This window comes from Pseudophryne corroboree, chromosome 4, assembly GCF_028390025.1.
Source record: "Pseudophryne corroboree isolate aPseCor3 chromosome 4, aPseCor3.hap2, whole genome shotgun sequence".
NCBI lineage: Eukaryota > Metazoa > Chordata > Amphibia > Anura > Myobatrachidae > Pseudophryne > Pseudophryne corroboree.
This window is the reverse complement of record NC_086447.1, coordinates 544,783,816-544,808,054: the sequence shown is the minus strand read 5'-3', so window position 1 is coordinate 544,808,054 and position 24,239 is coordinate 544,783,816. Positions and strand designations below refer to the sequence as shown.

At 42.5% G+C, this 24,239-nt stretch overlaps 1 protein-coding gene across 4 annotated transcripts in view; it reads right to left on the bottom strand.

Moving 5' to 3' along the window:
* The window catches only part of MTCL3 (MTCL family member 3), a 107,530-nt gene that overhangs the window by 53,740 nt on the left and 29,551 nt on the right, over positions 1-24,239 (bottom strand). Inside the window, exons 5-7 of one of the 4 annotated variants that reach the window (XM_063917351.1) lie at positions 20,590-21,765; positions 14,868-14,970; positions 4,281-4,405 (exon numbers count right to left, since the gene is read on the bottom strand). In XM_063917351.1, coding sequence (XP_063773421.1) covers positions 4,389-4,405; positions 14,868-14,970; positions 20,590-21,765 — 1,296 coding nt within the window. In that variant the 3' untranslated portion in view covers positions 4,281-4,388. Of the gene's footprint in view, positions 1-3,155; positions 3,809-4,280; positions 4,406-14,867; positions 15,152-15,176; positions 15,356-20,589; positions 21,766-24,239 lie in introns of those variants that run through there. The other 3 variants (XM_063917352.1, XM_063917354.1, XM_063917353.1) reach the window with 3 other exon arrangements.

The following is a 24,239-nucleotide window of genomic DNA, read 5'->3' as shown; positions in this document are numbered from 1 at the left end:
GCGCCCCCCCCCAGCGCTCTGCACCCTCAGTGACTGCCCAGTGAAGTGTGCTGAGAGGAAAATGGCGCACAGCTGCAGTGCTGTGCGCTACCTTATGAAGACTGAGGAGTCTTCAGCCGCCGGTTTCCGGACCTCTTCACGCTTCAGCATCTGCAAGGGGGTCGGCGGCGCGGCTCCGGGACCGGACTCCACGGCTGGGCCTGTGTTCGATCCCTCTGGAGCTAATGGTGTCCAGTAGCCAAGCAGCAAATCCACTCTGCATGCAGGTGAGTTTACTACTTTCCCCCTAAGTCCCACGTTGCAGTGATCCTGTTGCCAGCAGGACTCACTGTAAAGAAAAAAACCTAAACTAAACTTTCTCTAAGCAGCTCTTTAGGAGAGCCACCTAGATTGCACCCTTCTCGTTCGGGCACAAAATCTAACTGGAGTCTGGAGGAGGGTCATAGGGGGAGGAGCCAGTGCACACCACCTGACCTAGTAAAGCTTTACTTTTTTGTGCCCTGTCTCCTGCGGAGCCGCTATTCCCCATGGTCCTTTCAGGAACCCCAGCATCCACTTAGGACGATAGAGAAACTACAGGTAGTTTTTCCTCACCGAACATAATACCCCTTTTTGGTGGTACTCGTATTATCAGAAATGTGTAAAACATTTTTCATTGCCTCAATCATGTAACGTGTGGCCCTACTGGAAGTCACATTTGTCTCTTCACCGTCGACACTGGAGTCAGTATCCGTGTCGGCGTCTATATCTGCCATCTGAGGTAACGGGCGCTTTAGAGCCCCTGACGGCCTATGAGACGTCTGAACAGGCACAAGCTGAGTAGCCGGCTGTCTCATGTCAACCACTGTCTTTTATACAGAGCTGACACTGTCACGTAATTCCTTCCAACAGTTCATCCACTCAGGTGTCGACCCCCTAGGGGGTGACATCACTATTACAGGCAATCTGCTCCGTCTCCACATCATTTTTCTCCTCATACATGTCGACACAAACGTACCGACACACAGCACACACACAGGGAATGCTCTGATAGAGGACAGGACCACACTAGCCCTTTGGGGAGACAGAGGGAGAGTTTGCCAGCACACACCAGAGCGCTATATATATATACAGGGATAACCTTATATAAGTGTTTTTCCCCTTATAGCTGCTGTTTTATTAATACTGCGCCTAATTAGTGCCCCCCTCTCTTTTTTCAACCCTTTCTGTAGTGTAGTGACTGCAGGGGAGAGCCAGGGAGCTTCCCTCCAACGGAGCTGTGAGGGAAAATGGCGCCAGTGTGCTGAGGAGATAGGCTCCGCCCCCTTCTCGGCGGCCTTATCTCCCGTTTTTCTGTGTATTCTGGCAGGGGTTAAATGCATCCATATAGCCCAGGAGCTATATGTTATGCATTTTTTGCCATCCAAGGTGTTTTTATTGCGTCTCAGGGCGCCCCCCCCCAGCGCCCTGCACCCTCAGTGACCGGAGTGTGAAGTGTGCTGAGAGCAATGGCGCACAGCTGCAGTGCTGTGCGCTACCTTGTTGAAGACAGGACGTCTTCTGCCGCCGATTTTCCGGACCTCTTCAGTCTTCTGGCTCTGTAAGGGGGCCGGCGGCGCGGCTCTGGGACCCATCCATGGCTGGGCCTGTGATCGTCCCTCTGGAGCTAATGTCCAGTAGCCTAAGAAGCCCAATCCACTCTGCACGCAGGTGAGTTCGCTTCTTCTCCCCTTAGTCCCTCGATGCAGTGAGCCTGTTGCCAGCAGGTCTCACTGAAAATAAAAAACCTAAAACTAAACTTTTCACTAAGAAGCTCAGGAGAGCCCCTAGTGTGCACCCTTCTCGTTCGGGCACAGAAATCTAACTGAGGCTTGGAGGAGGGTCATAGGGGGAGGAGCCAGTGCACACCAGATAGTCCTAAAGCTTTCTTTAGATGTGCCCAGTCTCCTGCGGAGCCGCTTATCCCCATGGTCCTTACGGAGTTCCCAGCATCCACTAGGACGTCAGAGAAATAACATGTGCAGAGAGAGTTAGATTTGGGTGGGTTATTTTGTTTCTGTGCAGGGTAAATACTGACTGCTTTATTTTTACACTGCAATTTAGATTGCAGATTGAACACACCACACCCAAATCTAACTCTCTCTGCACATGTTATATCTGTCCCCCCTGCAGTGCACATGGTTTTGCCCAACTGCTAACAAAAATCCTGCTGCGATCAATTCAGAATTACCCCCAATGTGTTTGTACAACCATATGCTTCACACATTGTAGTTTCTAAATTATTTTATGTGTGGATGCAAATTTTCCATAATTGTTTATATTCTATATTAGTAATATACACATATTAAAAATATCATAGTAGAATAAAAAGTCTACACCTGCAATAGTTCCCATACATCACATATTTGGAAAATCTTACCTTTTTTTGGTACAAATGTGCAAAGATTATGAGAAAAAATAAATATACTTTCAACTGTACATGAGCCTCTGAGCCTGAATCAGAAGTGGAGATGCTAATTCATGCTAATGCTACAGCCGACGGTCTTCCTACTGAGAGGCACACCAGCTGCGGCAATTATCCATCGCTGTGCGAGTTTAGAGACACCATCAGCTCTATGGTAGCGCAGAATGTCCATCTGAATATGGCCACCTGTATCAGTGCGAATGCATCTTCAGGCACAGCCGTTGATCGCGACACACCTGTGACTGCCTAATCACCCCCATGGTACCTCCTAGGAATGCCCACTGAAATCCAGGGCCCTTGTGTCCAAATTCCTTCTGCGTCTCCCACCAGTAACCATTGGGGCACAAGCGCAGTACATCCAATATCGGCCAACAACGTGAATATTGGCATTGCACGCGCCTCTGAATCAGTCACTCTATGTCTATGCCAATTCTGCAGCTATTCTGCAAATGTTCAGTATCAATATGAAGGACCATAAAATGAATACCAAAAATAATACTATCTCTATTTAACAACATGAATCTGCATGCATCTAGAATGAACAAGACTTTGTTAAAGCAGGCAAAATTACAAATTTGCACTACAGTAGAATACAGTACATGCGCATTTTATCATGAATCTAGGTAGCATGGAAAATGACTTTTTTATAACACTGGACATAATTGTTTCACACTAATAATATGCAAAATTGTGAAAAAGGAACCACATTTACTTTTAACTCTGTAGTTTCCTTCAAGAGTCCTTCCTTCTCCTTCATCCACACTTTCCTTTCCTTCTTGTGTTGTCTCCTCAGTTCATCACATTTCTGCTTTAAACACACGTTCTGTTCTTGAAAGCTGAGTATGGTGTATTGACATGAATTGCCTTCCAGCAGAGCAGCACCAGCAGGGTGACTGACACTGTTCTTTAAAGGGCTGTGACTTCTGGCTCTATTTTTTACCTTACTGCGGCTCGCAGACAAATTACACGTACCATACCTGCACTGGTATCCTTGCCAATTACATAACCTTGGTGTGTTCTCATTTCCATCCCACATAGCTTGATCAGACACAACAGATGGGATATCTACCTACTCCCTCCCCCCTTGTTGCATTGCTTCTCCTTTTAGGTGTAAACAACCATTATTAGCTGTAGCCATAAGTTCCTTCTGTATCACGGGTCTGTATCATGTTGATGCATCTGCATTTTCCATGTGACTTCTACAAGGTCACCAGGAGACTGTCTTCATACTTCTACTAATAAACCTCCTCAGTTCAGTCACAATCTTTGTCACGGAGCCAAAGTTTATTCTGAATTTCTGTCCCTCATTTCTAGCACTATAGTTACCTACTGCCTGCAAGCTGGGGAAAGAGCGGAAAACCTTATGAGCTCTACGCGGCATCTAAATCTAAACCTCCTCTGACGTAAAAGCATGCTTGTTATTTTTAACAAGTAGACTTTATGGCATGGCATTCTGTGTAAATATATAGACATGTACACGGGGCATCATAAACAAAAAATGCTACCGGGGAAGAAATCTGTTGCTTTTTCTATATAAAGAACATGTCAACTAAGTTCATCCCTGTTCTCATTTCTCTTAACAGCTGTTAAAGAAAACGTACATAAAAGGAATGCCATGATTACCACCTAGTGACATATCAGTGACAGTAGCACTTGTCAATATTGTCTTGTCAATAAATCACTGTCTTAAACAGCAGATGAACAGCTGAGGTGTCTGCAGATCCCACCCTCTGTCTTCTAAGGCTCATTTAGTTAGACAAACCAATTAAGAATTTTGGCTGTGTTTAATTGTTCCTGAAATATAGGCAGCATATGTTAATCATCTGTAAAGCCTTACCTTCTATGGATTACTGACGATCCCCTGAATATGCCGTATTCTCAGTGCAGTACAATAAGCAGCTGGATGCAGACGGAACCTAACAGTACGGATTGCTGTACAGAATCTCTATGAAGCTCTTCCAACTACAAAGAGAGAGGGAGCAAAGCAGTCACTTCATCTGTGATGTGCAGAGAAAACCGTTTGCAAGAAAAAAAAAAGAACCCAGCAACATTCAAATGTTTAAAACTAGTCCAGATAAAAATGACCCAGGCAGATGAGTCCCCAGTGACGTAAGCTTGGGAGTGGACAGCTTCACAGCTTTCACATCCAGCCCCCATTCTGTAACTTTAGATCTGCTGGTATTCTGTATAAACAACTTCAAGTCCAAGACATTTTTAGCTTTTATAGTGTAGCTTAGAAATTCACAGGAACAAAAATGAACCCACGTGAATTTACATCAAACTTTAATAGCTGCCAGTTTTAGTTCCAAGTTACATAAGCCTAGTTTTGTTTTAATGAGTGAATAAAATAATGCTGTTATAAGTGCTAAGAGGAGGAATGCGCTACCTACAAGAGTGTTAACTTCTACGGCAATTAAGCCCAACTATCTTACCAAGTGAGGATGAGATTAATCAGCAATGTTTAAACTTTAAAAAAAAAATATTTAATGTAAAGCCACGTAAATTGCCTGATTTACAGTTAAGGGGGGTACTCACGGAGCGATCGCTGCTTAAAATCTAAGCAATCTGACTAGATTGCTTAGATTTTAAGCAGGATCGCTCTGTGTGTAGCCCCCACAGCGACAGCCATGCGCATCGCTATCGCTGGTGCTAGATTGGCCTGCATGCAGGCCAATCTAGTGGGTCGCTCACTTCACCCGCTGGGTGAAATGAGCGACCCCCCCCGTTCCCCCCACACGCTCAGCACACATCGCGCTGTGCTGAGCGGGGGGAGAGATGTGTGCTGAGCGGTTCGCTCAGCACACATCTCTCCCACATCGGCAAGTGAGTACTGGCCTTTAGGAGTAAATCTGGATAAAGCGGCTGATGCAGAGTTAAATGCAAGTTAGTTATGCAGAAAACCCGTATCCGAGCGCACGCAACTACCCTGTCTGTGTGCCCCTCCCCTTTAGAATGTAAGCTCTCACACGCAGGGTCCTCTTCCCTCATGTGCCTTTACGTCTCTTATTTAACCTATCTTCTTTTCAATACTCCCTTTGATGGCACCAAATCCCTTGGTTTTCTGCCACCCTGATACTTATTTCAGTGCTGTTTACTGACGCAGCTATGTTTATATACCCTGTACTTGTCCTATATTGTATTGAATTGTAAGTCACTGTCTTCATGTTTTGCTTATTTTTTGACTCTGTAATTGGGCGCTGCGGATCCCATGTGGCGCCATATAAATAAAGGATAATAATAATAATAATACGCCCCCAGTTACCACTCAGCTCTCAGCAGTCCTGCACTTGGCAAGCATGTGGAGATGCAAGTGGCGCAAATGCAATTTTTTTGTTTGTTCATACAGGGATGATACTGCCTCTTATTTACATGTCGCCAGCAAATACAGGGCATCTTTGTCAGAACACTCTGACTTGAGCTGAGCTAAAAAGCTCCCTTCTAAATCTGTCTACATATTTTAAATTTGCCCACTTGTAGAACACCATGGTTTTGTCGGGATCCGGTCTTTAAGTCGACAAGACTTAGGTCGACAATGTCTAGGTCGACCACTATTGGTCAACAGTAAGTAGGTCGATATGGTTTCTAGGTCGACAGGGACTCTAGGTCAACATGTAGTAGATCGACATGACAAAAGGTCGACATGAGTTTTTCACAATTTTTTCATACTTTTCGATCCACGTGGACTATGATTGGGAACGGTAACCTCTGCTGAGTAGCAGAGCGAGGCACATTGCCCGAAGCTGAGAGTGGACACGGTGCACTAATTGGGGTTCCGGGTAACTCTACGAAGAAAACTACATCAATTTTTTGTAAAAAACTCATGTCGACCTAGAGTCCCTGTCGACCTAGAAACCATGTCGACATACTTAATGTCGACCAATAGTGGTCGACCTAGACACTGTCGACCTAAGTCTAGTCTGTCTACATACCACACCCATTTTGTCAAGGTAACGGTTTTACTTCTAAATCTAAATATGGCTCAAAGTGAATAATCATCAGGCAGGTAAATTCCTGACATTATCATACCTCCCAACTTTTTTATTTCCTGGATTGGAAAAGGGGTGTGACCTTGTGTCTGACAGACCACGCCTCCTGAAGTATTACCAACATGGTTAGTCCCTTTTTCTTGTCATGCTTGGGGTGATCTCAGCACTTTGACAACTGCTAGGCTTTCCCCCACCATCTTCCTGCACAGAAAAAATGCATGCATGCCAGGGGCATATATTCACACCGCTGAACTGCAGCTATGGCAGAGGTGACACTGTTCCACAGCCTCCAGTGGGACTGTCATGCTGAAATTGCCATGATTGGGAGGTATGCATTATGCATGTTGATCAGGGCCGCCATCAAGGGGGTGCCCGGTGTACAGTTGTCCCGGGCCCGGCCACTCTGACAGAGTGGAGGGCCCGGACTGCACACACAGCCAGCCGTGGCTATTCCCGGCGGCGGCCGCCGCGGGTGACAATGACCGCGGCTGGCCGACTGCCCCTTCATATCCAGCTGGCCCGCCACCCGCCGCTGATCACAGCAAGCTGCTGCTTGCTGTTCTTTTTAATAAAGTTTATTTTATTCGGATGCGACGCAGCATGACGTCACGCCGCATCTGGTGAAGAGGAGCCGCAGAGCTAGGGACAGGAGGAGGCCGGCAGCAGCAGACAGCATGGGAGAGAGAACAGAGAGGACGGATTTGTAAAGGTACTGTAAGTTGTTGTCTCTGTCTGTGACTGTGTGTTTTGTGAGAAGGGGGCCCGGGCTGTGAGGACATGTGTACCTGGCACTGGGGGCATATCTGGCAGACACTGAGGGGGCATTTCTGTATCTGCCAATGGGGGCATATCTGGCACTGGGGGCATAGCTGGCAAGCACTGTGGGGGCATATCTGGCAATGGGGACATATATGTATCTGGCACTGGGGGCATATCTGGAAGGCACTGTGGGGGCATTTCTGTATCTGGCACTGGTGGCATATCTGGCACTGGGGGCATATATGTATCTGGCACTGGGGGCATATCTGGCAGGCACTGTGCAGGCATTTTTTTATCTGGCACTGCGGTCTGGGGGCATATCTGGCATGCACTGTGGGGGCAATTCTGTATCTGGCAATGGCGGCATATCTGGCAGGCACTGTGGGGGCATTTCTGTATGTGGGGCACTGGGGGCATATCTGGCACTGGGGGCATTTCTGGCAGACACTGTGGGGGCATTTCTGTATGTGGCACTGGGAGCATATCTGGCACTGGGGGCATATCTGACAGGCACTGTGGGGGCATATCTGGCACTGGGGGCATATCTGGCAGGCACTGTGGGGGCATGTCTGGCATTGGTGCATATCTGGCAGGCACTGTGGGGGCATTTCTGTATCTGACACTGGGGGCATTTCTGGCAGGCACTGTGGGGGCATTTCTGTATGTGGCACTGGGAGCATATCTGGCACCGGGGGCATATCTGACAGGCACTGTGGGGGCATATCTGGCACTAGGGGCATATCTGGCAGGCACTGTGGGGGCATTTCTGTATCTGGCACTGGGGGCATATCTGGAACTTGGGGCATATCTGGCAGGCACTGTGGGGGCATTTCTATATGTGGCACTGGGGGCATATCTGGCAGGCACTGTGGGGGCATATCTGGCACTGGGGGGCATATATGTATCTGGCACTAGGGGCATATCTGGCACTGGGGGCATATCTGGCACTGGGGGCATTTCTGGCAGACACTGTGGGGGCATTTCTGTATGTGGCACTGGGGGCATATCTGGCACTAGGGTGGTTAGGTACCTGCCTAAAGAGTCTACCTTGACGTGGTGACAGGCTTGATAATTTTTGGCCAAAATATCTGCTTAAAATATTTTTTGTAAAAGGGAGGGGGCCCTGCCTATTTTGTCAGTCCCGGGCCCCACAATTTCTGGTGGCAGCCCTGATGTTGATACAATCAATTAAGTAATGCTGAAGTTATCATATGTACTGTCTATGCTCTTACCTTAATAAGCATTATGGATTTGTGCATGAAAACCTTGCTTGCATTTTTAATTTTATTTTAAATAATTCACACAAGCTAAAATGCATTCTAGCATGTGTATAGGCAGACTGCGTGGCATGCCACATTATGTAACATCAGGATAAATGGCATATAAAGCTGAGTACTTAGTAGAAGTCTAGGTGGGAGATTCTTCAACCTGCAATTTTATAAAACCATCAAATTTTCTGCAGGTTTTTTTTTCCGGGCGGTTTTAAAAGTGTCAAATTTAAAAAGTGCTACACTGCAAATTTCCATCCCTATGTTTTGTATGTGAAAAATACAAAGTGTTACTTATCACTGTGTGCTTTTGGCCCCATCGTTCGAAAGGACAAAATAAATATTGGAAAATGTGGTAGTTGAGAGAGGCAAGATAGCTCAAACTACAGGAAAAAAGAGGATGAAGGATGTAACAAAGTAACTCCTCCCTCCAATCTCTAAACAGGCTGTGCTAAATAGCATTGTTTCCAGTCCTCAGCCTTGAAATTAGAGACCACTCCTGATTCAGGGGCAAACGCTGGATTTCTGGAAGGGGTGTTCCAAATGTTTGATTTTAGAGGGTTTGTCACAATTACTTTTTATATCCTATATGGGTACATTAATATTTCATTCCCTGAAACACACTGGCTAGGGGTACATGGAGGGTTGCAATGCTACATGAAATGCACCCCTAGAGGGTGTGATACAGGAGGCCAGTGGTCGGATGCTGGCGGTCACATGCCGACAGGGGACGGGGTAATTATTTGACCCCTCCCCTAGCCCGCCTGGGGTGGCTGCTAGGGCTTAGATAGTTGGGGAGGCTGGTAGGGCTAGGTGACTCGGGGGCTAACTCCCCCTCTAGTGCCTAACCCTAACCCACCTCCATTTCCCACTGTCCATAACCCTAGCCAGTGCTATTTTTCAGCATGAACTCTTATTAAATATGGCATAATTGGGAACTGGGTTCCTGAACCTGTCCTAGGCCAAAATGTATTTTCCATAAGATAAGTTTTATTTTAAAGTCCATTTTGAGTCCTTCTTTTCTTGAAAAAAATCTGGGTTCCTGAACCTGTCCTGGGCCAAAATTTATTTTCCATAAGATAAGTTTTATTTTAAAGTCCATTTTGAGTCCTTCTTTTCTTGAAAAAAATCTATCTTTTCGTAATAGTAACCCACAGACCCATAGTTCCTAACCCTATTTTTCCATAAAAACAGTACTGACCCTAACCATCCCCACAATACTTACCTTCAGGATGTCGGCGGTCTGTGCTTTCCGGAGCCGGGATTCCAAGTGGTGTTGGGATTCCGGTTTGGTCACATGACCACCGTCATCCTGACCGCTGGGATACTGACCACATCCCTCCATAGATATGGGTAACCTTATAAGGACCAAAGCAAAGTAAAACAGCACTGTATAGGAGGGAGGGCTTTAATTGTTACATTACTAATGGCAGGTTCCACACATGCACTTTGGGCAAAATGGCATGTTATGTATCAGTTTAAAAATGCTCCACATTGCCAGTTGTTACTGTTAACAGCATCAAAACCACTGCAAAAACACCTGCCATGTGCGGCAGCTTCAAAACTGGCAACAAAATGAATGTTGAGAAATTTTCCAGGTTTTAGTTTGTGTGACTGCAACTCAGGTTTCACCTTGGGCAGAAGTAGCTGAATAGAGAGTAGGGAGATGGACAAGAAAACATGTAGGAATAAAATAAAATTGCAGCCTAGACAATAGGGGTAGATAGGCATTATTTTGCTCAGCATTAAGGCTACATTTACTAAGCGTCGAGTTTGATATAGTTTTGATGTCTATACATAATCTGCTGTCGACCCCTGTCATATTATAAATAATAACCCACTATGGCATGCTTTATATGGCAGCAGTTTCTATACAATCTGACGTGGATTACAGGCTATTTAACTCACATTCATTTACTGGTGCTCTTCTATTCATTATTGAAAGCAACATTCAATTGACACCATAGAAAAAAAACACAGAGGAAAATAAGCTATTCTATTCATTATCATTAGATTGTGCTTTTATAGAAAACACAATTCAATTTAAATCACAAGAATAACTACTACTATTATAACTACTAAATACTATTTTTTTTCACTTTGTGGGTTTGTTAGGAGTTTGAGTAAGATAATGGTGTAGGAATAAAGAGAAAGATATAAAGTCATCTAATTGTAGTGATTTTTTTTATAAGTTATTTTCTTTCTAGTTTTGTATTTTGTCTATTTAAGGGGCGGTTCCCTTATAATCTGATTTTTGTTTAATTATTCACTTTTTCTATTTATCTACAGTATCTTTTGATATTTCACTTACCATTTATTTTTAATATATTTACTTATAGATAATAATTGATGAATAAAAATGAGTTTACATTACATGTGTTAGGTATTTATAAATATATGATAGCTAGAAATATTTTTAGATCATGAACATAATGAAACTTTATAGTACCTATGTAAATTTTAATACATTCTTGTTGAGGGATGGAGTGTACCTGCTATGTAGTCTTTCTTATCTCTGATTCATACATTTAATTTTATGTCTGGGCAGAGGCATCACAATCCTCCATTATCCAATTGGATGGTATTCCTGTCCATCAATCTTGCCACTCAAATCACTTAATTTACCTGCTGTTTCAGCAATCATCCCTGTCCGATCCTAGTAATTTTTTCGGCGGGTTTGTCAACTTTTAAAGACCACCACTTCAAAAATCAGGAGTTTCTATTTTATTCCTTGCATGGCCTAAAACGGCATACAGTTGACATACTGGTCCTTGGGATGCCGGCATTCGAACTACTATCACCAGAATCCCAAAACTGGTGAGAAGACTGGTGTTGGAATCCCGACACTGTTCATAATGCCGACGCTGGAATCCCGAATTTAAGTATGCCGAGGAGGGTTAGAGTTAAGCTGCCGAGGGGCAGAGGGCTAAATTTAGCTACTACAGTATGCCGGCAGTGGGGCGAGCACTAGAAAGCCCCCTGCGGGCTTGCTGCACTCGACACACTGAGGGCATGGTATATACGTACATATATATATATATATAAATATATATATATATATATATATATATATATAAATGACACCAGTCCCCATAGTCGAAGCTCGTGAGAACAGCTAGACAGAGAAACAGTTTCTTTTCGCAGGCAACTAACTTGGTTAATTCAGCAATCGCTTAGTCATATTGTCAAATCCTTTCTGTACTCTACTCATGTACTCAAGCCATCGTCATGGGTTCTTTCTTCCTTTATGTTTCTTGTCGTATGTCATATACTGTCTGGGAGCTGTGGTTATCGGAAACAAATTCCTTGTGTATTATGTACTGATATACCTGGCAATAAACTGATTCTGATTCATTAGACAATAAACTCTCATGAGCAGGTCCCTCTTCCCCGTCTTGTGTCTTTACTTCCTTTGTCTAGCTTGTCTTTAGATTTTACCTGTCCTATGTTTTATACAATTATAATTTTAAGTAGAACTTGTTTGATTTTAGTGTAATATTTAGTACTTGCTATGTTTTATGTTCTATAATTAAAAAAACATATAATTCAGAAACTAATTTTTATTATTATTTTTTTCATTTCTTTTTAATAAAAATACAGGAAAATAAAACATTTCAGATACCCATATTCTGATTATTTGTGATATCAGTAAATACCTGGATATCTCCTAAAAAGGAAGGTGCAATATAAGAATATATTTATTAAACTGCAGTGTATGAGATGTACTTTCCCCCCAAAATAAAGCAGGCTGAATATTCAGTTTTCAGACATTATACTCTATTTTTACCTCTAATAATCAACTTATAAATCATCAGTTGTCCAAATATTTCCCACCAAAAATAAAGAAAAATGACTATTTTGTCATTGATAAGTGCAGGATAAATGAGTCTATGAAATTAGTTCTTCAATCTAAAAATGGTTTCAAGTTTTCCAAACACTAGAGCAGGGGTAGCCAACCCTGGTCCTCGAGAGCTACCAACAGTGCACGTTTTCCAGGTCTCCTCACAGAGTCCACCTGTGGATTTTTTAAAATGTGACTGTTAATAATAACTGCACATGTGCACCTGCCAGGAGACCTGGAAAAGGTGAACTGTTGGTAGCTCTCGAGGACCAGGGTTGGCTACCACTGCACTAGAGAGTACTGTAGTTATAAACCCATGAGATGAAAGAGATAAAACACTTTTATGTATGTAAAAGCATAGATATGAATGGGTTCTCATTACAATGTTGTTTCCTTAGATGTGCTAATTTAACTTCACTTATGTAAATATGAGCAGTGCACTAGCATTCTGTTAATTTGTCAGATGACGAGAATATTGAAATAAGAAGTACAGTTGTCCCTTGGTGATGTCTAGCACTAACCTATCATAGTTATACTTTCTAATAGATCAGTGAGCTTGTCCAGCATTGTCTACCCATACACTGGAAACACAAGCCTTTTTAAACTCTAAAGCATAGGTTCTCAAACTCGGTCCTCAGGACCCCACACAGTGCATGTTTTGCAGGTAACCCAGCAACTCACCGACACATTTTAAAAGGTCCACAGGTGGAGCTAATTATTTCACTTGTGATTCTGTGAGGAGACCTGCAAAACATGCACTATGTGGGGTCCTGAGGACCGAGTTTGAGAACCTGTGCTCTAAAGCATAGGTTCTCAAACTCGGTCCTCAGGACCCCACACAGTGCATGTTTTGCAGGTAACGCAGCAGGTGCACAGGTGTATTAATTACTCACTGACACATTTTAACAAGTCCACAGGTGGAGCTAATTATTTCACTTGTGATTCTGTGAGGAGACCTGCAAAACATGCACTGTGTGGGGTCCTGAGGACCGAGTTTGAGAACCTGTGCTCTAAAGGGAAGACTAATTAAAGCTTGGAGAGAGATAAAGTACCAACCAATCAGCTTCTGGCTGTCATTGTACAAGCTGTGCTAGAAAAATGACAGTTAAGAACTGACTGGTTGATACGTTTTCTCTCTACACTTTATTTCTCTACAAGATTTGATAAATCTCCCTCCAAGATCTTCCCAAGCTGGTGTCAATCTGCCCATGAGTCTCTGGTGAGTGATGTCTTTCTCTCCCTGAGTCTGACACTTCCCTCCTACCAAATATAAAGGTAAGCAGCAGTAATAGCACTGATATGTTAATGCAGCAGGCGCCTCCTGTTTGCATTAGTGATCTATGCTGCGTCCTATGACGTAGCATCAGATCACCTGCGACACTGCTGGCCAGTTACGTGACCTACGGGGTTGTGCGAGGCAGCTGCCGCAGCTCCAACAAGTTGGCCAGCAAGTCTCTGTCATAAAATGGCACGTCGACATTTTTAATTGACAAAATGAACATGTCACCATTTTCACCATGTCAAAATGACGTCTATGTTGACATCCAGACTGACAATACTCAGAACATGTAAACATGCTGGTGTTGACATTCTGAATTTCACATTTTTATACCACAGTCCTTTGCACATAATTATTATTTATTAACAGTTTATTTTATAGTGCAGCATATTCCATTGCGCTTTGCAATTGGAAACAACAGTGATAGAACTAAACTGGGTAATAACAGACAGATATAGAGGTAGGAAGGCCCTGCTCGCAAGCTTACAATCTATAGAGAACTACTGTAAGCATTTATACACGATAGGCGTTATCTATTGCATCATGGTCTAGTTAGATTGCAAAGGTTCTTGGTGAGCTGTATGATATAGTCACACAGCAATGTTGGCCTGGGTTCAGGAAGATGGGAAGGTGAAGAAAGAGAAAATATGTGAGGGTATGTGTGAATAACGACACATTATTGAGTATATATCGTTCTTTAAAAACATATTTTAGCCATTCTGATCTAAAGTCCATTTCCATTGTGGTAACAAAGAACCGTCACAGCGTCTGAGCTTGCTTATTAGTATAACTTCTGGTGCAGAGTAGTGTGACATTGCAGGAATTACAGCAATTAGTGAGATTGCACAATCATTTCCATCAAGCTGAAAGCCTCTCAGAGGAAAGGTATTTGCTTTAAATGTGTTCTTTCTTTAGTGGGCCAAGATGTCATTGTTTGGTAGCCATGCAAAACTGTTTCAATACCAAAGCAAATAGCAATATTCCCATCTTAATTCCATTTTACATGGATTTACTGAGGAATTTCCTCCAAGTCTTGCTTCATGACTCAAGTTTAGGGTGTGTCCGTGAATAAAAGTTATATGATTCCAAAAGCAGAGCAGATGTTGTGACACAGAGTTGTGCACTTTACATGCCCTCCAAAGAGTATTCAAAAAGCAACAAACCCCCCGACCAAAAACAAAAATGTATGTATGTATGTATGTATGTATGTATATATATATATATATATATATATATGTGTGTAAAATATTGTTTCTTTTTCAATAAAGGATATGAGTGACAAATTACTTACTTGTAAAAGCTGCGGGAGAATGTAGCATTGGGTTATATAAATAGTCTTCAGTGTTTTCTGTAACTGTAGCTGGAGCAGAAACTATAGTTCTTTTACTTCTTATCTTGGTGAGTGGACAAAACAAACAAAACTGAAAATAAACAACTACACAAAACTGAAAACGGTGGAAAGGGTTACAGGACAAAAAAGAGGGTGAAAAGGAAGACAAGCTTAAATATAGTTGTGTAGGAAAGAGAAGAAAATAATACTAGGATGAGGATAAGTAAAATAATAGGCTGGAACATCTGGGAAGGTAAATACAGAAACAGAAAGATTTATTCACTCACAGTGCTGCCAGCAATACACATGAACAAGTAACAGTACCGCATATGAAATGAACTTCTCAACCCAGATACTGCAGGCAGGAACACACAATCATGTACTGTATTTAATACTATGGGGCACATGATGTATTATAACCCACAGGATAATTCCTTTGCGTTTTGTTTCTGAGTTGGAAATATAAAACAGGTCACAGAACAATTCAAACATCCGAAAAATTGGTTAAAACAGTGTTCCAAATGCAAAAAACAAATGATCATGTACACTATCACAGAACTGTCCTTTGACATTATAGTATGCTTAATTGAGTTTAGAGCTAGACTAATATCCCAGTTAAGATCCAAGTTACAAAGGTTTAAAAAACATTTTGTTTCTTCTACTTCCAACTAAAAGTGTAAATTATTAACGTGCTATTAGGGGATAATGCATAATACAAAGGCAATAAGAGTGTTAAGTAAAGAATCAGCTAAAAATGCCTTTGCAGACACAGCAGATGACTTACCTCCCTGCCCTACCTACCAGCCCTAGAGTTAATGTGATTCCTTGCTCAGGCCACTAGTGGATGTGTACATCAGTGGAGCTGTTACAGTATGTTGATAAGCTAGTTCATGTCTGCTGCCAAATACGGTAAGAACCATCTTAGCAACTGCAACGCTCCTCTCTCCAGGGGGTATGATTACTAAAGTGAGGGTTCATAGAAGTGGAGATGTTGCCCATAGCAACCAATCAAATTCTACTATTTATATAGCATCTTCTAGAAGATAATAGCTCGAATCTGATAGGTTGCAACAGGCAACATCTCCACTTCTGAAAACCCGCGCTTTAGTAAATATACCCCCGATGACTGGCAATACTCTGAAGGCTGCACCAAAGGGATAATAAAAGTTATTTTTAATTTCTAGTTGGACCCCTCATAGATAGAAAACATGTTTAACTGATGTGTTAGGTGACAGTAAGTATATTGTTAGGTAAGTGTCAGATGTGCACCAAATCGATTTATTGTTAAACTGTTTACAGGATTATTTATTATATCATCAGCTTAATGTTGCTTTCAACACAATACACTTTCAAAATAGTGATGCCTTCTAAATTGTGTAACAAAATTCAGCTACAACTTAGTTACAATGTATTACTGTCTTTAAAAAAGGACATTCTTTATTACTGGAAATAGCTAAAAAACAAAACAAAGGAAAAACATTACGGTTATGATAACCGAGAATGCTATTTTACCTTTGTCTCATTTAATCATAATAGAGAATAATCTTGAATAATAAATTCAAGAGATTACTTCTTCTGCACTGGTAAATGAAAGACAACATACAGTTGTGTCCTCATACATCTTGCCTCAATACGTCACGCATCGGGAGATGTCTAGCATGAGTGAGCTGATAGGTCCATGCAGTGCCGGGCGTCTTTTTTTTACCGAAAATGCGTCTTATTCACAATGCTATGTGAAAAGGACGCACAAGCAAACTCTGCTGCATAAAATGATATGTGTAACATTTTGTATGCAGATATAGCCACAATTGCACACAGAATATAGGCGCATATCATTTTAATCAGCAAAAGATGCATGTGTGTCCTATTTGTTTTGCGAATAATACTTATTTTAAGGGAAAAAGTCGCAAGAAAAGATGCTCGACGCTACCAAGTCTAGAAGGGCTGTTTAATGTGCAGTGAGGTTAGATGTAAGTGGACACATCTGTTTATATTTACCTAAACAAGCATTGCTTCATCATCAAGACTAAAAGTTGTATTTGCACATAACAAATTTTATGTTAAAATGGACTTGTGATCAACACATGTAGTAAACATCCATTATGTGGGCTGGACCAATATTTATGAGAGTGCAACTTATCAATTCCAATACCTCATGAATATAAATCACACCTCATAAATATTAGTCAAGCAATGACAAATGAATAAGCAGCATATTGGTTGAGGCCACAATATAGATGCCTCCACTGTATGTACGGTAGGTGACTGGCCTACCTTATTATACTTTGTGATGCTTATTTGCTTAAATATACTTGGCTTTATTATTTTTGTTCTTCCCTCAACATTACATATTTGTTTCATCTTAGTGCCAATGACTTTAGGATTACTCAATAGAGTCCAGGATTGTGTTGACAGATAACGCTGTGCTTGGCAGAATTTAGTCCTCCAATCTCCAGTGCACAAATTGCCAGATGCACTGTGCAAAACGTCTGCCAGATTACATAAAACCCGATCCAAATTGTACAGACTCTACCCTTGGCATTAAATCTCCCAGCCACATTGCAGACTTTCAGGATTCAGATTGCACTGAAGCCCATCTACATTTCACAAATCACCCTGCACAGTTATTCTACAGACAATCATATTGCATAGATTCCTAAGCCACATTGCACAGATCACCCTCAGACACATCTCTCAGGCCACTTCCAGTTATACTACACAGACCCCCTATGCACACTATACACCACAGCCACATTCTCGCTATTGCAACGCACTTGTGGGGCCACCTGTCTGCTGTTTGATTTTATTTTTTTTCTTTACATGTGGCCCCTATTTTTTGAATGACAGTCAGCCTGGTCCTGCTCTGGGTGCAGTTGCAACTCCAGGGCCGTCTCCCCCTGCATCCAGCTTGTTCACTTCATGCTGCTGCCACTGTGCTATGACCGCCCCTGTTGTCTGCCCCCTACTGACATCTGCTGCTTCTGAGCATCCGCTGCTGGAATCCACCTCCCCCTTTTCTGCAGTGCAGATAGGGACCAATCACCTATGTAACACCCAAGCATCCATTGTGTCAGTTAGCGGTTGCCAGTCTCCTGTGGCCGGGGCTGGTGACAGACATCTCCCCATTACATCTCCTCTTCCCGGCATTGGAGATAGCCTCTGGAATCTGTCCACCTTATACTGCTAGGTCACCTTGGGCAGCCACACAGAACCGCTGCACTTGCACAGCACAGACAGAGGACCCAGCGCAGAAACAGAACAGAACAGCCACAAAGAACAGTCAACAGAATGTGACATTTAAGAAAGAAGAGGAAGAAGAATCAGAAGAAAAGCTGAAGATACCGTAGAAGCAGAAAGCAGCAAAGGAACATGTAAGTATGAAATATTAAATCCATATGGGGGTTTGGGCAGCTTATTATAGGGAGGACACAATTAAGGGGAAGTGCACACAAAACTGATCACTTTACAAGTGTTCTACCATCCTTACTGTAATAGGGACATGGAGGTAGATGTATGAACGGTTGGTAAGTGGGAAGAGGTATCGTTCTGTGCACTGATACAGCTTCTGCCCATGTATTAATGCAGAGGTGTGTGCTCAGTTGCATGCGCCCGTCATTACCGGCACTGCTATCTAAAAAATAGCAAGCCAATGTGCAGGGTAATGCATAAACGGTCAGCTGCAGGTGTCATTGCGTTATCTCCAAAGCAGGGACAGCGTTATTCCTGGCTCAGAACTGCATGTGACATCTTGCGAGAGTAGTGAGATCTGCGCATGCGCTATGCTCTCTAATAGGGATCGCCGAAGGGGGTGGGGGAGTTTTCATTCCCCCGCTCCGGCAAATGAGATATTTTTACATCTTGTCGATGTACCTTCCTGCTTCACCTCAGTAAAGAGGCAAAACAGGAAGAACTATAGCGGCACAATACAGTATGTGCCACTATAGTACATCTACTCCATGATTAGGGAGGTAAAGTAGTGAATCATCCTGGATGGGGGGGGAGGAGTTAGCTGACTGTTACACTGAGGGTGTTTGCACTATATAAGGAGGGCAGAGCTGGGTGGGAGTCATGGCTGTGCTGTTACTGGCCTATAGGCAGCTTTTACCAGGTGGTGCTGATGCTACTTCTGTTTTTTTGCTTGCTTATGTTTTTTTTTTTTTTGGGGTGGGGCGGATGCAGAAACTACCACACAATGTACAATATGCAGGGGGTGCGGTGTCATTCAAAGTTATCTGTGTGTGCTCTGTATGTGTTGGGTTTTTTTTTGGTCCAATACGTAATAGCTGTTAGCAGCTTGCCAGGGAGCTCTCCACTCCCACACAGATGGAGGAGAACTGCTTCAGTGCTGCACACTGTGACTCTGTTCTGTACATCACATGACTCCACCGAGCAGCAACTCCTGACAAAAGGCCACACTCTGCCCACACAAACTCCGAACCAACAGGACAGCCACCATACCCAGCTAGGAGCAGGTAAAAACCCTGGGAAGTTGTGCAAACTGGTGCCATGAGTGCCGGACAGTAAGGGGGCTCAGACGGTGTGAATTACTGTAGGGGGGTTTCGGGTAGAGGGTCCAGGGGTTAGTTAACGGATAGGACCTGGAGGGGACAGACTCTTTGGCTAATGTGGGTTCTTTATGGGTTGAGGTGCTTTGTAGGGTAAATAGGCTCTGACTTTATGTGGGGGCTGTTGAGTGGGGGTACAGGGTGGGGGGCTCTGTATTTATTTGGGACATACACTGTATGGTGGGGGGCTGTGGTCTGCAAAGCACCAAAGTCTTTTTCACCTCTGGTGAAGGAGGACAACACTCTATATTGCAAATGGGGTGGGGGCGGGGGGAGGTGGTGGTGGTGGGGTGGGGGGGAAGGGGGGGGGGGGGGCTATGCCTATTTTGTCTGTCCCAGGCCCCACAGTTTCTTATGGAAGCCCTGCACACATATGCGTATGTACAGTCAAACACATACAAACAGCGATACATATTCAGACACACACACATATATACATAGTGTCACACAGAGTCATAAACATATACTGTACACACATATATATATACATACAGTTACACACATACATATAGTCATACACATACTGTATACACATATACAACACATAAAATGTCCACGTTCCCCCATCTTACCTTGCATCATCAATTGGCACACTATGTGCAGCTTTTTCTGGCTCCTCCCCTCCTCTCTCCTATGCTGCTGACACTGACTGCATAGTGCTATGTAGCCCCGGCTCCCTGCTCGGATTCCATCCCCCTCTTCTTCACAATTTTTGCAGCACGCAGTGCAGTTTTGCACTGCAGCTGTAATTAAAGGTGGGGGAAGCCTGAGAGAGGGGGGTCTGGGACACTTGCACCCCTTCCAATCCGGCTCGGCCTATACTGCAGTTACAGTAATCTGGCGCTATCAGGAGATTACAATGCTAACATATCTGGCACTCAGAGTAACATAATCATGCAATGTCAAGTTGGAGGACAAGTGGGGGCTAAATTATTTGTATTTCTAACAATTTCTGAGGAAACATGTCAAATAATATAGATTTTTAAGAGATTTAAATGACCTAATGGTGTAACAGATGCAATTCAGGATAAATAACTTTCTTTAGCTGCCACAATGTGCTAAATAAATATTTCCTACAGTACATAGAAATGATGTACTGTATCATTAACATTACCTACCTGACTGACTGAAAGAGGGTCATCAGTGCCCCTGTCTTCAGAAGACTTTGGGACTTCTAGCCGGTCAATGAAAGTTTGAAGTTCTTTCCTGAAAGCCTTCATCTGTGCATTTATCCGGTACAGTAGCTCATGTTCCCGTATTCTACTTCCCCCATCCTCCTCATCCATTAGTCCAAACAGATCCCCATTGGCCACATAAATTCTAGCTTCAGTGATGATAGTGCTTGTGTCTGAAATAAGGCGGTCAATTGTCTTCCCTAGTCGTTCAGCTTCAGAGCGAATATCCTTCATCTGCTGCCGCTCAGCAAAGTTCTTTTGCCAGACATTAGTTGAAGGATAGAAAGATCTAGTAGGAGTAAGGCTGCAAATATTGCGCACCTCTTCTGAGTCACTTTCACCACCAATGGGGCCTTCTCGTTTTCTATGTGGTGGACGAGAATCATCATCACTTTCCTTTTTTCCTGCATCACTTTCTGCATCACTGTCTCTAGGACTTCCACGGATACCTAGGTGTGAGGCAAGGTCATAACGCTGCATGTTTGACATGAGAACTCTGTTCTCATACTGCAGTTGCATGACTTTCCCACTCAACTCATTGATCTGCAAACGTGTAGTTTTCAGTTCCTCCTGCAGTGCTTCATTCTTCACATTGTCATTATGTCTAGAGGTCTCATGTGTCCCAGACTTAAACTTGTACTTGTTCATTTCTGCAGTGATGCGTTTGTTCTGTTCTTCTAAGTCAGTAAGGTTCCGCCGTAACAGTTCAGCCTCATCTTCAACCAACTGCAAATGCTGCCTTAATTCCGAAACAGACTCACTTTGCTCCCTCATTAATGAATTTGATGCTCCAGAGTAATCGTCTCCTCTTAGGTCATCAAGTTCTGCTTTCAAACCTCTATTTTCTACTTCCAGCTCCACAATCTTCCTACCGAGTATGTTAGCTTCTTCTTCAACCAAACGAAGTCGAAGTTTCAGCTCTGCTTCTCTTGTTGTGGGAGGGCCGCTAGCCTCCCCTTTTGGTAATGGGCTGTCAAGATCACCATAAAATGACCTGTACTTCTGAAGTTCGTGCTCAAGCCTGTCTTTATCCTTATCAATCTTAGCCATTTTCTTTCTCATTAACATTGCTTCTTCTTTCACAAATTGTAATTGACACTTTAGATCTTCATTGTCCTCCTTATCATAAGAAAAAATAAAAGTAAACATAATGTGAGCAAATGTACATATACATCAATTATTGTCTTTCCAGAACAGAAATGCTTACACATAAAATCATTTATTAGATATAACTGGTAAAAGTTGTACAACTGGACAACATAATTTGAAACAATAAGGATTGTGATAGTAGTTCCTTTATTTCATATGCCTATGTTTTTAGCCTTTGATTACAGCTGATTTTATCAATAAAATATTTTATTGAATAATGCAAGAATTATGCATCAATAAAAAAGGAATTCAAACAATGGAAACCATCACAATAGTACTTTTCTTGGCTGGCATTTTCAAGTTCCATATGGCAAAGTAAGACCTTTTGCATGTACTGTAAGCTTCCACAGGAGAGGGACACTGTTAGCCAAACCGAAGTAGGTGAGAGAACTGAGGAACTTGCTGTATAAGAGAAAATTGAAAAAAAAAATCCCAACACTTCTAATAAATCTGATAAATCAATAGAAGTGGTGGAGTTTTCCCAACATTTTCTGATTGGTTAAACTATTGACTGTTCAGGGGAAAGCTTCTCTTCTGAAAATCTTTCATTTTAATTAGCTTTGTCATTCCCAAATTATTATTTTTGAAGGCTTTTTATTTTAGGCTTTTTTGGGGAAGGGGTCTATAAGGATCAAGATAGCATTATGGATTCAATTGCATTGTAGCTAATAAAGATTTAGCAAAAGGGCTTTAATTGACCACACAGAGAAGAGAATTACTTTAGGCTACAAAAAAATATTTTCTTCTGACAAGGGTATTTTGTTTTTTTTATTTTAATGCAGTGGGATGTGTCTTGGCATCAGAATTTAACTTTTTCTGGTCCAGTATCAGGTGGTGTTAGTAGGGCCATCTGTACTCAAGTAGGAAATGCTATGGCAGCAGTCCCAGCACTAATACAGAACTAACTAAACAAACTATCTAAAGTTTACAAACAGCCACACCACAACAATTTGTTGAATGAGCCAGCCTTCATTTTTTACACCTGAATGCATGCCTCCCAACATGACCCTCTCCAGAAGAGACAGCATGCTATGCCCCTGGACTTTTATCTTAATGTATGATTGCCGGCACCTGTGTTGAACAGGTTAATGGATAAGAAAGGTGTTTCAGCACAGGTGTCGGCAATCATACATTTAGAGGGAAGTCCAGAAGCAGAGCATTCTGTTCCTCCTGGAGAGGGTCATGTTGGAAGGTATGCAGTATGTAGTATTTGTAAAAGAAATATGCTCATAGGTGTTTGTGACCGTTTTTCTTTAGAATCCCATTAACCCTTAATATACCAAGCCTACCTCGTCAACGTACTTAACCAAGCTCTAGTAAGGGTATGACAGTTAGCATAAAATATTTTGTTTATTTATTTCAAGAGTAGTTAGCCAATAAAAGCCATATATTCTTCCTCATTAAAGTGTGTACATTCTTACATCCGACTGGATACTGTATTACTGTATATTCTTGTAAAAAGGTTATATAATTTTACTACGGTAACAATACATCACTATTCATGTGTTGCCATTACTACAGTCCTTAGCATATGTCACAGTTGTGGTTGTTTTCCTGTATTTCTCACATATAAAACGTTCTGCATTTGTAAAGTAGTATAGTGTTTTTTTTTATTATTTACGTTTTTTTGAAAGAACATTTTATAAGGCTAATTTCACAGTATTGATCTTAATCCGATGCGGGACATATAGAAAAATCAGAAGTAAAATAGTTGTTATAGATACGGCAGGATCACAAAAAATAACATTCTGGGGTCCTCAGAAGACCCCCTTGATATACTAAGGGTTAAAGGGAGAAGAGATAACCAGCATTTTGAAAATGTACCTAAAGAATTAAAACAGTCAAATACCACCCCCAGAAAACTGTCCATAAGGTAGCAAGTTTCAATCAGCGAGACTGAACTGTGCTCTCACAGTAATAGACACTATAGGCTAAATTTTACCAAGAAGTGCATTTCAAAGTTGTCACTTGCTCAACTGCTGAATTAAAGGGGCATTTTGAATTAAATACAAAACTAGGGCCCTCATTCCGAGTTGTTCGCTCGCTAGCTGCTTTCAGCAGCCATGCAAACGCTAAGCCGCCGCCCTCTGGGAGTGTATCTTAGCTAAGCAGAAGTGCGAACGAAAGGATCGCAGCGCTGCTACAAAAAAAGATTGTGCAGTTTCTGAGTAGCTCGAGACTTACTCCTAGCTTGCGATCACTTCAGTCTGTTTAGTTCCTGTTTTGACGTCACGAACACGACCTGCGTTCAGCTAGTCACGCCTGTGTTTTTCCAGGCACGCCTGCGTTTGTATCTGACACGCCTGAGTTTTTACACACACTCCCCGAAAACGGTCAGTTACCACCCAGAAACACCCACTTCCTGTCAATCACTCTGTGGCCAGCAGTGCGATTGAAAAGCGTTGCTAGACCTTGTGTAAAAGTTTTGTGAAAGTACGTCGCGC